At 40.8% G+C, this 13939-nt stretch overlaps 1 protein-coding gene across 1 annotated transcript; it reads right to left on the bottom strand.

Annotated features, from left to right (window-relative positions):
* Nucleotides 1–273: 273 nt before the first annotated feature.
* Nucleotides 274–13598, bottom strand: mpdu1b (mannose-P-dolichol utilization defect 1b). Its single transcript, XM_072376322.1, has 7 exons — nucleotides 13450–13598; nucleotides 8102–8167; nucleotides 2095–2227; nucleotides 1866–1951; nucleotides 1390–1508; nucleotides 1061–1171; nucleotides 274–840 (listed from the first exon to the last, which is right to left on the bottom strand). Exons 1-7 carry the CDS (start codon nucleotides 13574–13576, stop codon nucleotides 712–714), a joined length of 771 nt encoding a protein of 256 aa, XP_072232423.1. The 5' UTR covers nucleotides 13577–13598; the 3' UTR covers nucleotides 274–711.
* Between the last annotated feature and the right edge of the window lie 341 nt (nucleotides 13599–13939).

The raw sequence follows: 13939 nt of genomic DNA, 5'->3' as shown, positions 1-13939 counted from the left end.
TGACTAAGAATGTAGATTCAGTCAGCAATGTTTACGTGTGTAAAAAGGTGCATGCGCATTTTTTGTGCGTATATATGGTTTCTCGATTCAGACCCAGGCATTCAAAGCATTTAACATAATACCCATGAGCAGTTCAAGGTCTGACTGCTGCTTCAAGCTTATTTAAATATACTATGAACTTTTTCTTTTGTGTCCCATTTTATCATCAAGGAATTTGGACCGATGAAAGAAAAATAGCATAAAGCGTGTGCACAACATAATGAGAATAATATGAAGGGCTCTGAATCCTTTTTATTCAATGTCACCCTCAAAACAGACCACAAAATAGACCTCACACTTAGCAAATAATAGCAAAATGGATATTATGTTTATGTCAAATAAAAGACAAACACATTCTCTCAATATTTTGATGAAATAATCCAGATTATTGGCATGGTTGACTATAATAAGGACTACAGCCTCAGAAGAATGTAAAAAAAAACAGCAGTACAGCTTCGCTCACAGTTAAACACCACCAAAAATACCAGCTACGTGGAATAGTCTGCATGGCATGTCTCTGCTTTCAAGTGTCATTTCAACATTTAAAGTCCCACTCTTCCTATTGGCTCCAATTGTACATATCATTTTTAAAGAAAACTCATGAGAATGTCTAAAATTAGATGTAGAAATAAAGCAATGCTTTACAGCTGAGATTTAATGGCATCCCTTTGCCTATTCCATCTTATTTTTCGTCTTGTATTCTGGACAGCTGTTCCAGTAGTAAAGAACTTGCAGGGTGATGATGCCATTGCAAGCGGATGATATCACATAAGTAAGGGCCATCAGCGAGTCCCCAGTTTCCTGTAAGAACACAGCTTAGCTTGAAACAATGTACTAATGTGGAAAATATTGACAAATGGGTGGAAGGTTGCCGTCTAATATCTTTTCCCTGACAGAAATATGGAAAGCTGTCACATCGATTCAAGATAGCATTATGCTCTATGCTCTAATCTCTGTGGCGGAGTACATTCTCTGATTGAACTGTGCACATTGCATTTTCATGCACATCAAGTCCTTTTACCTGGAGAGAGGTGAAGATGCGGGCAAGAGATCCAGCAAACAACAGGAAGACAGAGACAGCAGAGAGCTGGCCGGTGTGACCGTTGTGGAAGTTAGTGGCTGCCTGGATCAGCTGAAACAACCAAGCAGTGCGTTTACATGTGCAGGAGGAATTTAGTCATGGTAATGAAAGTTGTTTTCTTGTGGCAAATTATTCTGCATTAAATGCTTGCAGTTTCTATTTAAACTTTAACTATAGTAACACACTGAAAATCATGCCATCAAAAATTACTTTATGAATATTAACACTGTATCCATAAAAAACATGAGACATTTGTTTTGTTAGCCTACTCTGCCAATGATGATGGCCGGCATGTTGGAGGCCTGCATGGAGATGACCACTGACATGGGAATGATTGGGGACAGAAGGAGGACCAGCAGGCTAAAATATACAACCAGAAACAGAAGACCTGGAAGAGGGGAAACAAAATTAGCTTTAGGGTAACATCCAACCAAAATAGGATTTATAGAGAACCAGATTTTTGTGGGTTTTGGCAAAATTTTATTTCACTATGTAAACTTTCACATGGACAGGCTTAAATCAGATTAGACTCATCTATATATTCAAGGTGAAACACATTTTCTTATGTAGATTGTTCAGTATTATCCTCACTGTGGGCAGTGCAAAAGTTGCAAAAGCCACGTAAAACAAAGTAAAAACATGAAAACCAACTGTGTATACCACACACTTTACCAGAGGGTGTAAAGTGTTGTTTGTCAGAAGTCTCCACTACCAACACTCATAGTGAGTTGGCGTTGAGTCTTACCTCTGCTGATTCTTCCTCCATATTGCTGAATGAGGAAGCCAATGGTAACCGTCTGCAACATGAGGAACAGAGCCTCACCCCAGGCACTGAGACAACATTCAGCACGTTACTCACAATACAAAACCCAACTTTACGCAACATACAGTATGCATACATATAATTAGAGTGATTAAATAGTAGACTTGCAGAAAGAAAACTTGCAGATCAGTTGATTTGCATATGGTACAACCTGAAGGGGAATTTGTTGGCGATACTGTAGACCATTGTTCCAGTGATGGCCAGGAGCTCCAGCAGCACAGATTTGAAGCTCAGTCCCTCAGCACTTTTTGCTCTTATCAGCTTTAAAATCTGAGGCAACTTCACTATGAACAAAGTGGAAGCATACTAGATGTGAACAGCACAGATACAGAGCCTGTCCTATTTTTCTCTGAGCCACCCCTCTGCTCCTCAGTGTAAAATTCTAAATGAAGCAATTGAGACGTAATTAAAGTGTACATTCTAGGCTTTAATTTAAAGCCACATTCATACATTTTAGTTCCACCATGTAGAAATTACATCACTTAACACCGGTAAATGGTGCTAATGTTATGGCTGATCTATTTTAAGGCTCATTTAAGCTCACTTTACATATGTAAATAGGTTAATTTCAAATGTTGTCAGCAGTCACTGCCCACATACTCTCATGCACGCTTTACGTTATTTATATATATATATATATATATATGGCAGGGCAGAGTTCACTTCACACCCAATATAATCTCCTCCCAACTTTTCTTTAAGAGTTGTCTGTCTCTATGGCCAGGCAAGGCTACATCATAGATGTGTTTGTAGAACACATTCTCCCAGCTTCTCTTTAAAAAAAAATCTGTCAACAAAATATTAACAAAAATTCATTTGTTTGGTTCACTGGTCACACGTGAGCTATACTACGCAACACCGCCCCCACGATTTCTGTTGGTACTGCTCTGTTTCAGTCATCCAGGTCATGGCAATCATAAGAGCTTGACTAATTTCAACTGGACTTCTTGGATCTTGAAGATGTTTCAGCTCACTTCTGAAAATCTTCTTCAGTTCTGAACTGGATGGTGGGGTATGTCAGCTTATAAACAGAGAGGCTCGTTACAGTCACATGTGCCACTGAACCCCCTGACCAATGTGCATGTTGTTAGAATCATAATCACCTCTGAATTGTCTACCTGCATGTAGTAAACCAAAAAAGTGTGAAATAACTCCAAACATGTTTTAGATTTTAGATAAATAGCTACCCTATGCTTTGTTGACAGCGCTGTACACTCTACGCATTCTCTCGATGAGCTTCATGAAGTAGTCACCAGAAATGGTTTTCCAACAGTTTCGTGGCTCAAACAAATCTCTTTCTGCTTGTTGCTCTTCCTTGGAAGTGTTTTTTTGCAGCTATTTGACCATAAAGGCCTGATTCACGCAGTCTCCTCTGAACAGTTGATGTAGAGATGTGTCTGCTACTGGAACTCTGTGTGGTATTCATCTGGGCTCTAATCTGAGGTGCTGTTAACTTGCCATTTCTGAGGCTTGTGACTCGGATGAACTTCTCCTGAGCAGCAGAGGTGACTCGCAGGTCTTCCTTTCCTGGGGCGGTCCTTCCAAGTTTTTCCAATTTTCCGGACTCACTGACCTTCAGTACTTAAAGTAATGATGGACAAAAAGGTCTCTCAGCTGTTTACCAACCTGACTTCTACACAACGCAACTGATGGTCCCAGCCCCATTAAGAAGGCAATAAAATCCACAAATTAACCCTTACAAGGCACACCTGTGAAGTGAAAACTATTCCAAGTGACTACATGTTGAAGCTCATTGAGAGAAGGCCAACAGTTTGCAGCGCTGTCAACACAGCAAAGGGTGGCTACTTTGAGGAATCTAACATATAAAACTACTTATTTCACACTTTTTGTTTATTACACAATTCCATGTGTTCATTCATAGTTATTATGCCCTCAGGGACAATGAGAAGGTGTGTCCAAACTTTTGACTGGAAGTGTAGATGGCTTCCTTTAATCCTCTCTTAAAAAAATGTCTTCTCTGTCCAGAATCTGTACATTACTGTCCCCAGAGAGTCTCTTTTCCTTCAGATGTAGGTGCACTGCTGAGCCTTGACCTGAAAAGCTGGTTGTGAAAGCTATGTTGTACCATGCTCTTGTGGAGCTGTTGTTTGGTGTCTCCTACATAGAGGTCTGAACACTCCTCACTGCACTGCACTGTATACACGACACCACTCAGTTTGTGTTTGGTGTGTTGTCCTTTGGGTGGACCAGTCTCTGTCTGAGGGTGTTCTTGGGTTTGCCATGGAGAAGTCCTTGATCGGGTCCCAGACGTAGTGAACAATCAACAGGTGTCCGCGAAGGAAGGGAGGGAGGAAAAAGGAAGTCAGAGCGTCCCACAACAGCGATCTCAGGGGGAGTTCGTTTCAGCAGCAGCTTTGGCCAAGATTATGATTGTTGGTTAGGGCGAGTAGTCGTATTTCAATGGACACGACTTACTCCGTTTGTGCATTCTGGTCACAAAAACAATCCATTCTCCTTTGCAAAGCCACCAGCTTCTCCAAGATGTTTTCCATGTTGTGGTTAATGACCACCGGGGCCTTTGATTGCTGTCTCCGACTTCCGAATTTTCCAATACACCAGGGCAATGCCTAATCCAACCCGTTATCATGGTTCAGGATATTTAAAGATCCTTGACGTCCTCAACGGAAAGAATCGCCAGAAACACGTTCCTCCACTGCTCCCTGGAGTCCCTCATGTAACCAGTGGCGAACGTTCCATCAGGGCAGGTAGGTTCCACCGGACTCGAGCTTCTCATCAAGAAAATTCTATCAATTGCGTTGAGAGACCAGTTGACCAATTCCATGATTTAAATTTTGAGAGCAATGCGGAGAGAGGCACCAAAGTTTGGGACAGGACAGGACAGGACGTGAAGAAAAAGCAGGGAAGACAAGGGAGACGGAAGATAGAGGATGGAAGAGAGATGCGACCGCCTTCGTTGAGAGCAGGAAGAGAAATTATGACTTCCATCCTTTAAAGGGTGCCTAGCAAACAACGTGGGCTACATAGATAATTGGCAATCTTTCTGGAGAAAACTTGGTCTGATGAGGAGAGACGGCATCCATCCCACTTTGGAAGGAGCGGCTCTCATTTCTAGAAATATGGACGAATTTATTAGTCATCCAAAAACATGACAACCCATGGTTGAGACCAGGATGCAGAGTTGTAGTCTTACACACTTTGCAGCTTCCCATCTGCTGCTACCCCCCAAAACCCAATAATAACGGTGTCTGCTCCCACACCACCCAAATTAAAGAAGTCAATAAACACAAAAGGAGAAAATCCAGAAAAAAAATGAAAACAAAAACGTTAACTAAACAAAAACACCAAACTATTAAATGTGGTTTGCTGAATATTAGATCTCTCCTTTCGAAGTCTCTGTTAGTGAGACTGTTAGTGATATATCATATTGATATATATTTTGTCTTACAGAAACCTGGCTGCAGCAGGAGGATCATGTTAGCATTAATGAATCAACTCCCTCTGACTATTTAAATGTTCACGTTCCTCCAACCACAGGCAGAGGAGGAGGAGTGGCAGCTATCTTCAGATCAGGGTTACTAATCAGTCCAAGACCCAAGATTAGTTTTAGCTCTTTTGAATCTCTGATTCTCAGTTTTTCCCAAAGTGGAAATCACAAAAACCTCTTGTGTTTGTTGTTGTGTATCGTCCACCTGAAGCTGTCCTAAACTAGTTTAAACTAGTTTAAAGGACCTAAACTTAACACCAGTAGAACTTGACTCTCATGTTGACAGCACTATAGTTTCAATGCGTACAACACTGGACAATGTTGCCCCTCTGAAAAGGAAGGTAATCAGTCAGAAGAGGTTGGCTCCTTGGTATAATTCACAGCTGCACGCTTGTACCTATGTGCCTCAGACTTTTAGGGTTGCTGTAATTAAACCTTTACTTGAAAAACCTACTCTTGATTCAGAAGTGTTGACTAATTATCGACCTATATCCAATCTCCCTTTTTTGTCTAAAGTTCTTGAAAAAATAGTTGCAGCTCAACTTTGTGATAATTTACATACATTTAACAGAAATAATCTGTTTGAAGAGTTTCAGTCAGGATTCAGAGTGCGTCATAGCACAGAAACAGCACTGGTGAAAGTTACCAATGATCTCCTCTTAGCCTCTGATAGCGGACTTGTTTCTATGCTTGTCCTGTTGGATCTCAGTGCTGCATTTGATACGATCGATCACAGCATTCTGTTACAGAGACTTGAACATGTTATTGGGATTAAAGGAACTGCATTAGGCTGGTTTAAGTCATATTTATCTGATAGATTCCAGTTTGTTCTTGTAAATGAAGAATCTTCCTCACACACCAGAGTAAGTCATACAGTTCCTCAGGGTTCTGTGCTTGGACCGATTCCTTTCACTTTATACATGCTTCCATTAGGTAACATTATTAGACAGCATGACATAAATTTCCATTGTTATGCTGATGATACTGAGCTGTACTTATCTATAAAATCAGATGAAACCAATAGGTTGGTCAGACTACAAGCCTGTCTTAAAGACGTAAAGACCTGGATGACTCAGAACTGTCTGCTTTTAAATTCAGACAAAACTGAAGTTGTTCTCTTTGGACCTGAGCGCTTCAGGGAGAAATTATCTAGTTATATAGTTACTCTAGATGGTATTTCCTTGGCTTCTAGTTCTACAGTGAGGAACCTTGGAGTTATTTTTGACCAGAATTTATCATTTGATGCACATATAAAACTGGTTTCTAGGACTGCCTTCTTTCACCTTCGTAATATTGCTAAAATCAGGAACATCCTGTCTCAGGGTGATGCAGAGAAACTAGTTCATGCATTTGTTACTTCAAGATTGGACTACTGTAATTCCTTATTATTGGGCTGTCCCACATATTCTCTGAAAAGCCTCCAGCTGATCCAAAATTCTGCAGCCAGAGTTCTGATGAGAACTAACAGGAGAGATCATGTTTCTCCAGTTTTAACTTCTCTTCATTGGCTCCCTGTTAAATTCAGAATAGAATTTAAGATTCTTCTCCTCACATATAAAGCTTTTAATGACCGAGCTCCATCATATCTTAAAGATCTCATTGTAAGATATTTTCCTAACAGAGCACTTCGCTCTCAGACTGCAGGTTTACTTGTTGTTCCCAGAGTTTCTAAAAGTAAAACGGGAGGCAGAGCCTTCAGTTATCAGGCCCCTCTCTGTGGAACCAGCTGCCAGTTTGGCTTCAGGAAGCAGACACCCTTTCCACTTTTATGATTAGGCTTAAAACTTTCCTTTCTGATAAAGCTAATAGTTAGGGATGGCTCAGGTAATCCTGAAACATCCCATAGTTAAGCTGCTATAGGCTTAGACTGCTGGGGGACCTCATCTGTCACACCTTTCCTCACTTTGCTCTCTTTTTCCCCCTGTTTAATTTCTCAAATGATATTATGTACATGTGACATTATTGTGGTTATTAACTTGTGTTTCCCTGTTCTAACAGGTATCCTTTGAATGGTGTTACGGTGTTTGTTGTCTCCTCTTTTCTGTCTTCTCAAACCCCAGCTGGTCGAGGCGGATGGCCACCCTTCCTGAGTCTGGTTCTGCCAGAGGTTTCTTCCTGTTAAAAGGGAGTCGTTTCTCTCCACAGTCGCCTCATGCACACTCAGGATAGGAGGTTGGACTAAAGAGAAGTTTTGGCGCAATCTGCTGGTTACCTTAGCTAGGAAATTGTTTTTTTAATTGGCTCTGTATGTATGAATTTGACTCATTTTGAATTAATTAATTGGATTTGAATTGGACTGTATCTTTGAAGTGCAAAGTTCTGTTGTAGTGACATGCAGCCTCAAAGCCTGTCAATACTCTACATAAGAAACTACACTGATGTAGATATATTAGCTATGTTTAATTATTTAATAATTAATTAATTAATAATAATTACTGATAATCAATAATAAAGCACAATTTGACACCCCTGGTGAAGTCTCAGAAAAAAAAAACCCAAATCACAGCTTTACGTTAAAGCTTCTGCCGTTTACCATAAACCTGATGAAATTAGGAAAAAAAAAACTTTAATGCCTGTCTAATTTGTCCTTGACTACACCTAAAAAAATATTAAGTTGTTATTATTAAATGATGTTATAAAGTATGTTAGAAATTAGGTGTTATAAAGTCTGTAAGAAAGAGAAGTGATTTACCCATCACTGATCCCAGTATGATGCCAATCCCCAGGGCTTTGCTCAGTACAATCTTCAGACATGGCACTAGTGAAAAATACAAAATGAAACTATTACCTGGTTGTCAAATATAGAAACACATGTGCACAACAAAAAAGGCAGAAACATGAGGCTAATAATTTACTTGCAAGGTGGTGTCCCCATGCCCAGCGGATTCTGTGGACATTGGTTTAGACAGATACAACATAGAGTCATTGAAAATTCCCAAAAATAATCTAAAGATGAACATTACAATGTAAACACACCTATCGTGTTCTCTCATCATGGTAGGTCAAGAGTTAGCAGAGCTCACATATATATATATATTCTAGAATGGTGCTGCACTGCCTGCTTGCTGCTGTAGCTCTGGACAAGTCTCTGTTTTTCATATTTTCTAAGGTTTTTTTTCTGTGAGAACACTTACCGTATTTTGCGCACAGTAAGGCTCACCTGATTATAAAGCGCACCCTCAATTATGGGGTCCATTTCTTTACTTAAGCCATACATAAGGCGCACCTGATTATAAGGCGTACTATTACCTTATATTCTCTGATTGGTTTATCGCTGCCAGCACACGTTGTGTATGTGTTACGTCCCTGTGTCAGCGGGAAATGGTCCGACGGTCAAGGACAACATCATCGGTCGTTTTTACACTTAGAAACTGCACATCACCCATCTCAGACTGAAGAACAGGCACTCACTGGGACATGGGCAAAAGCATTATTGATGACACAGTTCAATCGCTAAGTACGAGCTGGATTCAATCTTCACCCCATTCAGAGTGGGTGACCCTGGAGTCACACCGAACGCAAAGCAAGCGACCACAGTGGCCAGTCGCCATTAATTTCCAATGTACAGAGCGAAGAGGCGCGGCAAAAGTGAACGTGGCGGTGAGCGGCGTGAAGGTAGCGCGGTGAGTTATGCGGAGGGGGCCGATGAATGCTCAGTGCTCCCCGCGGTAAATTCAAAATGATGGTATCCATGACAGATTTTGGAATCCGGTGCACACATAAGGCGCACCGGATTATATGGCGCACGGACGTTTTTTGTGAAAATTTAAGGCTTTTAGGTGCGCTTTATGAGGCGGAAAATACGGTATTTTTGTAAATCTTTTCTACACCAGCTTTGGATGGTGTCCTGCTGGAGTGATTTCTGTTGTTAACTGTAATAAGGCGTAACCAAGATAACAGCAAAGCCGTTTGCATGTGGGAGGACTTAACTGAGAGCCTAAGTAAAGGCTGTGTACTGCAGAGCAGGTACAAAACGGTCAAGTTAAAACCATTTCTTCCATGAGGTGAGAGATCACCGGTGGAGAAGACAGACATATTGGAGCCATGACGAGGATGCACCAGGAATACCAGGAAGGTAAAATCATATCAGACATGGTTGTAGGGACAACTCAAACACCTCTGCACCTGGAGAGTATAGGCAGCAGGATGCCGCAGACAGAGATGTTGCTCTGTTGGCTGTAAGTTCCTGTCCATGTTGTCTACTAAGATTTTCCCTGTGTTACCAGCAGATGAGCAAAGCTGTTGCAAAGCAACAAAAGCAACACTCCAATCCATTCATGGCGATCTCTCAAGATTTTCATCTAAACCAATAACACATTTTTCATAAAAAGTTATTCTGCAGCAATATAATTTCTCTCTGGGGACTAATAAAATATTACTGTCCAGAATTTAAATTAATACCACCTTCCCTCTGTGGCTGGGATCAGACGTCAGCTTGTCAAAATGGGAAACAATATCTACGAAACAATAACATACAGGAACCCCACAAGGATGTGTTTCAAGTCCCATTCTGTACACACACATGACTGTGCCACTTCCCTAAATAACATCTGCACTGTTAAGTTTGCAGACGTAAACCAAAGTCATTGGACTGATTTCTGGGGGAGATGAGTCAGTAATGCAGGTAAATAATCTCTCCTTCAACGTCAATAAAACAAAAGAGATGATAAATGACACATGAAAGAGTTCATCAATCACCAAATACATAGGCTGCAATGGAGAGAGCTGCCATGGCAGAGTCTGTATTTCCTAAGAAGGCTGACGAAGTTCAACATACCAAGACCAATCATCAGCAAGTTACACGGGAAACAGTCGAGTACATCCTCAGCCACTTCATCACACAGCAAGAGATGGCAAGGCACTGCAAGGAGCAGCAAGAGCAGCTCAAAAACTCACTGGGGCACTACGTGCACTGGAAAACATCTGTCAAAAGAGTTCTTTTGAGGGCCCATAACATCATAAAAGACGCCACTAATCCCCAACATAATCTGTTCACGTTGCAATCATCAAGGAGACATTATAAGAGTATAGCAACTAGAACATCAAGACTGAGAGACAGCGTGCTTCTCCAAGCCATCATGCACAAACGGAAAGCAATGCACCAAAGTTGGCAGCAAGCTCCAATAGTATTGTATGTATATATATTTTCACTAGACACAAAAAGTTAGGGATATTTGACTTTCGGGTGAAATTTATGAAAAAATGGAAAAAGGGGTTAGGGTTAGTTTGTTAACTGCTCCATCAGAGAAAATAAAAAGTTGGACATTCTATGCAAATGCAAAGGTGCATACAGCTCCTCTTCTTGTCCCCCATTAGAAAAGTCAGACCACAATCTAATTCTCCTCACCTCCAACTTCACACCCATTGTTAAGTGACCACATCACACAGTACAGACTCAAGAAACTGAAGTTGATCTGTGGGGATGCTTTGGGGTCACAAGGTGGAATACACTCTGTGACCCACATGGGGGTGATCAATACCATGATTGTGTGTGACAAATTACATTAACTGGAGATTATTATTTCGACAAGGACAGTGAGGTACTTCCTAAATAACAAATCCTGGATTATCAGTGACCTGAAAAACCTGCTGGACACCAAAATGAAAGCTTCCAGGCAGGGGGACAAAAACAGCTAAAAGAGAAGACAACAGAGGGCAAGATGTACAAAAAAATGTTGGAAAGAAAGCGCCATCAGAACATCAGGAGATATTTGTGGTCAGGGATGAAAAATAAAAATAATCACGGGCTTTAAGGCGAAAGAGGATCAGACTGGGGGAAGCCTGGAAAGAGCTAATGAACTGAACATATATTTCAATAGATTTAGTTCAGATCAACATGCAGCATACTCCTCCCCTCCCCCAAGCAACACAGACCTCACACCCTACCTGTACCCACATTCTATTCATCACATCTCCATAATGTCACTCTCCACCTCAGTTATTCTATGGATCTTGACACAGCCTCACCAACATCTCCCCCCACAACAGGACACACTCAGACCACCTCTGTCTCCCTCTCTAGCCCGTCTGTCTCCAGCAGTCAGGTAAAGAGGCAGCTGTAGAGACTGAACCAGAACAAAGTAGCAAGTCTAGATGGAGTCAGCCCCAGGTCCTGAAGGCCTATGCAGAACAGCTATGTGGGATTCTACTGCACCTCTACAACCTCAGCCTAAGTCAGGAGAAAGTTCCAGTGCTGTGGAAGACATCCTGCCTTGTTCCAGTTCCTAAGAAATCTCATCCATCTGTCCTCAGTGATTAGAGACCAGTTGTCCTAACATCCCACATCTTTAAAGTCCTGTAGGCTGTTATTGGCTCACCTCAGTGAGCAAGTGAGCACCTTTCAGACCCCCTACAGTTTGTATACCATCCTTGGGGTTGGTGTTAAAGATGCCATCATCTACCTGCTTCAGCGAGCCCACTCTAATCTGAGCAAAGCAGGCAGCACTGTGAGGATCGTGTTATTTTATTTCTTTAGTGCTTTTAATACAAATCAGACTGTATTGTTATGTAAGAAGTTGCAGAAAATCCAGGTAATGCCTCCACAACCACCTTGATTATTGGCTACCTGATAAACAGACCACAGTTTGTGAGACTGAGGGGTTGTGTGTCTGAGAAGGTGATAACCAGCACAGGAGCACCACAGGGGACTGTACTCTCACTGTTTCTCTTCACTCTGTTACATCTCAGACTTCCAGAACAACTCAGAGTCCTGTCATCTCCAGAAATACTCTGATGGCTCTACAGTTATTTGGTGTCAGTGATGGACAAGTGGCTGAGTACAGGGAACTGGTCGCTCACTTTGTGGCTAAGCCATTAGTGTGAGAACAATTACCTCATCTTGAACACAAACTAAACAAAATAAACAATTATGGATTTTAGGAGGACCAGGAATAAGCAAAACACAACACAGATTATCTACAAAAAAGACGGAACAGACTTTACTTCTTTATGAAGGGGTTAGGGTTACCCTAGTACTGTATGACTTTATCTCTAATGCATGTGACAGTGTTTGACAAATATTTAGAGGAAATTAAATAATATCAAGCAAGAATATTTTTGTCTAAACACCGCATTTTAAAAACTTGTGAATCGGAGTTAAAGCCATGTTCTATCAGAGAGAGCGCAACAACAAAAGTGTTAAGTGTTTATAATAAAATTCTTGGCAGAAAATCTCAGGCTATAAACAAGCTGTTCTGGATGATGTTTATCAGTCCAGTTTTAGGATTGTTACAGCATTCCATTCTAGTACTGCTTGTATTCACAGTTTTGGTTCATTTTAATGTGTGCATGGAAGACATGAGTCAGCATACAACAACTGTTGCCCAAGTAGTAAAAAAGTTGCATGTGGATTTGTGGGGAAACTCCTAAATTACTGTTTCATAGATGCTGCAATCTTCTAAACATAAATCCATTTATTTGTGTCTCCCTTTTGATGGGACTGTATTCTAGCGATGTGATATGTATTCTTCTGAATATCTCTCTAACTAACAAATCAAGAGCTCACTTTAACAAATAAAACTGAAAAAAATTAAATAAAATGCATTGTTGGTGAGGACAGGTTGTTAAAGACCTGGCTCATGGTGTGAACTGAGGTACAAAGAGGGACTGACGAATTTCTCTTGTGACTTTCTAAATTTCACACTGTGCACCTCGTCTGTTACATTGCACACGTTGTCATATCAGTACTGGTTTTAGTTTTCAAACTTCAATAAAAATAAAAATATAAAACCAAAATGATAAAAAGCAATGGAAACTCCAAGTCATCTACTCTTATTTCTCCTTCACAATACGAAACTTGACATAGAAAATCATGTGTGCGCACGTTTCCGCTTTATAAAGTGTCCGACTGAGTAAAGTGTCAGACGAATGACGTGGACTGTGATAACTCACACAGCGACGTTTTACTGAGTTCTATAAATGTAACGATCAGTAGACACGCTTCTAGACAAGCCCCTAACATCTCCTCTAAAGGTAACGCTATATACATCAACGGCTCACACGGTACATTACGACCCTCGTTACAATTAGTGAGACCCTTACCGTCCAAAAAGTTAAAATTGAGGAAAAACTCGTCGTAGCATGATTCTGGCATAAAATATGCTACTAACAGTCCTTTAAAATGATCCATATACGAAGAACCCTTCGTCAACTCTGTTGTGTCCGCCATTGAAGATGATGTTGCCTTTGAGTGTGTTACTTAAATACGGTCCCCCCACTTCCCCAGTTCCGTGATAATAAGAAGGTTCCTGTAGCTGAACAGTTAGCTGAATGTGGCCTTGGCTGCTGACTACATTTTCTTTCTATTTTTAATAAACAAAAAAGAATATTGTACAAAAAGTGAAACAAATACTTGTAAGAATGTATCGATGTAAGCCAGGGATTCAAAAGAAACATAGTATTAATTAGCATCACAAGTAGCATCACATCCATTCTTCTGTCCAAATGACAGATTTCTACAAACCTTCACATTGTCACTTTTCCTTAGATAAAAACCAAGGGTCTGATCAATAGTAAAAAATGGGAAACTGTC

Source organism: Leuresthes tenuis, unplaced genomic scaffold, assembly GCF_036924035.1.
Source record: "Leuresthes tenuis unplaced genomic scaffold, fLeuTen1.0.hap1 SCAF_22, whole genome shotgun sequence".
Lineage (NCBI taxonomy): Eukaryota > Metazoa > Chordata > Actinopteri > Atheriniformes > Atherinopsidae > Leuresthes > Leuresthes tenuis.
Note: the sequence above shows the minus strand (reverse complement) of the source record. Positions and strands in the feature narration are given on the sequence as shown.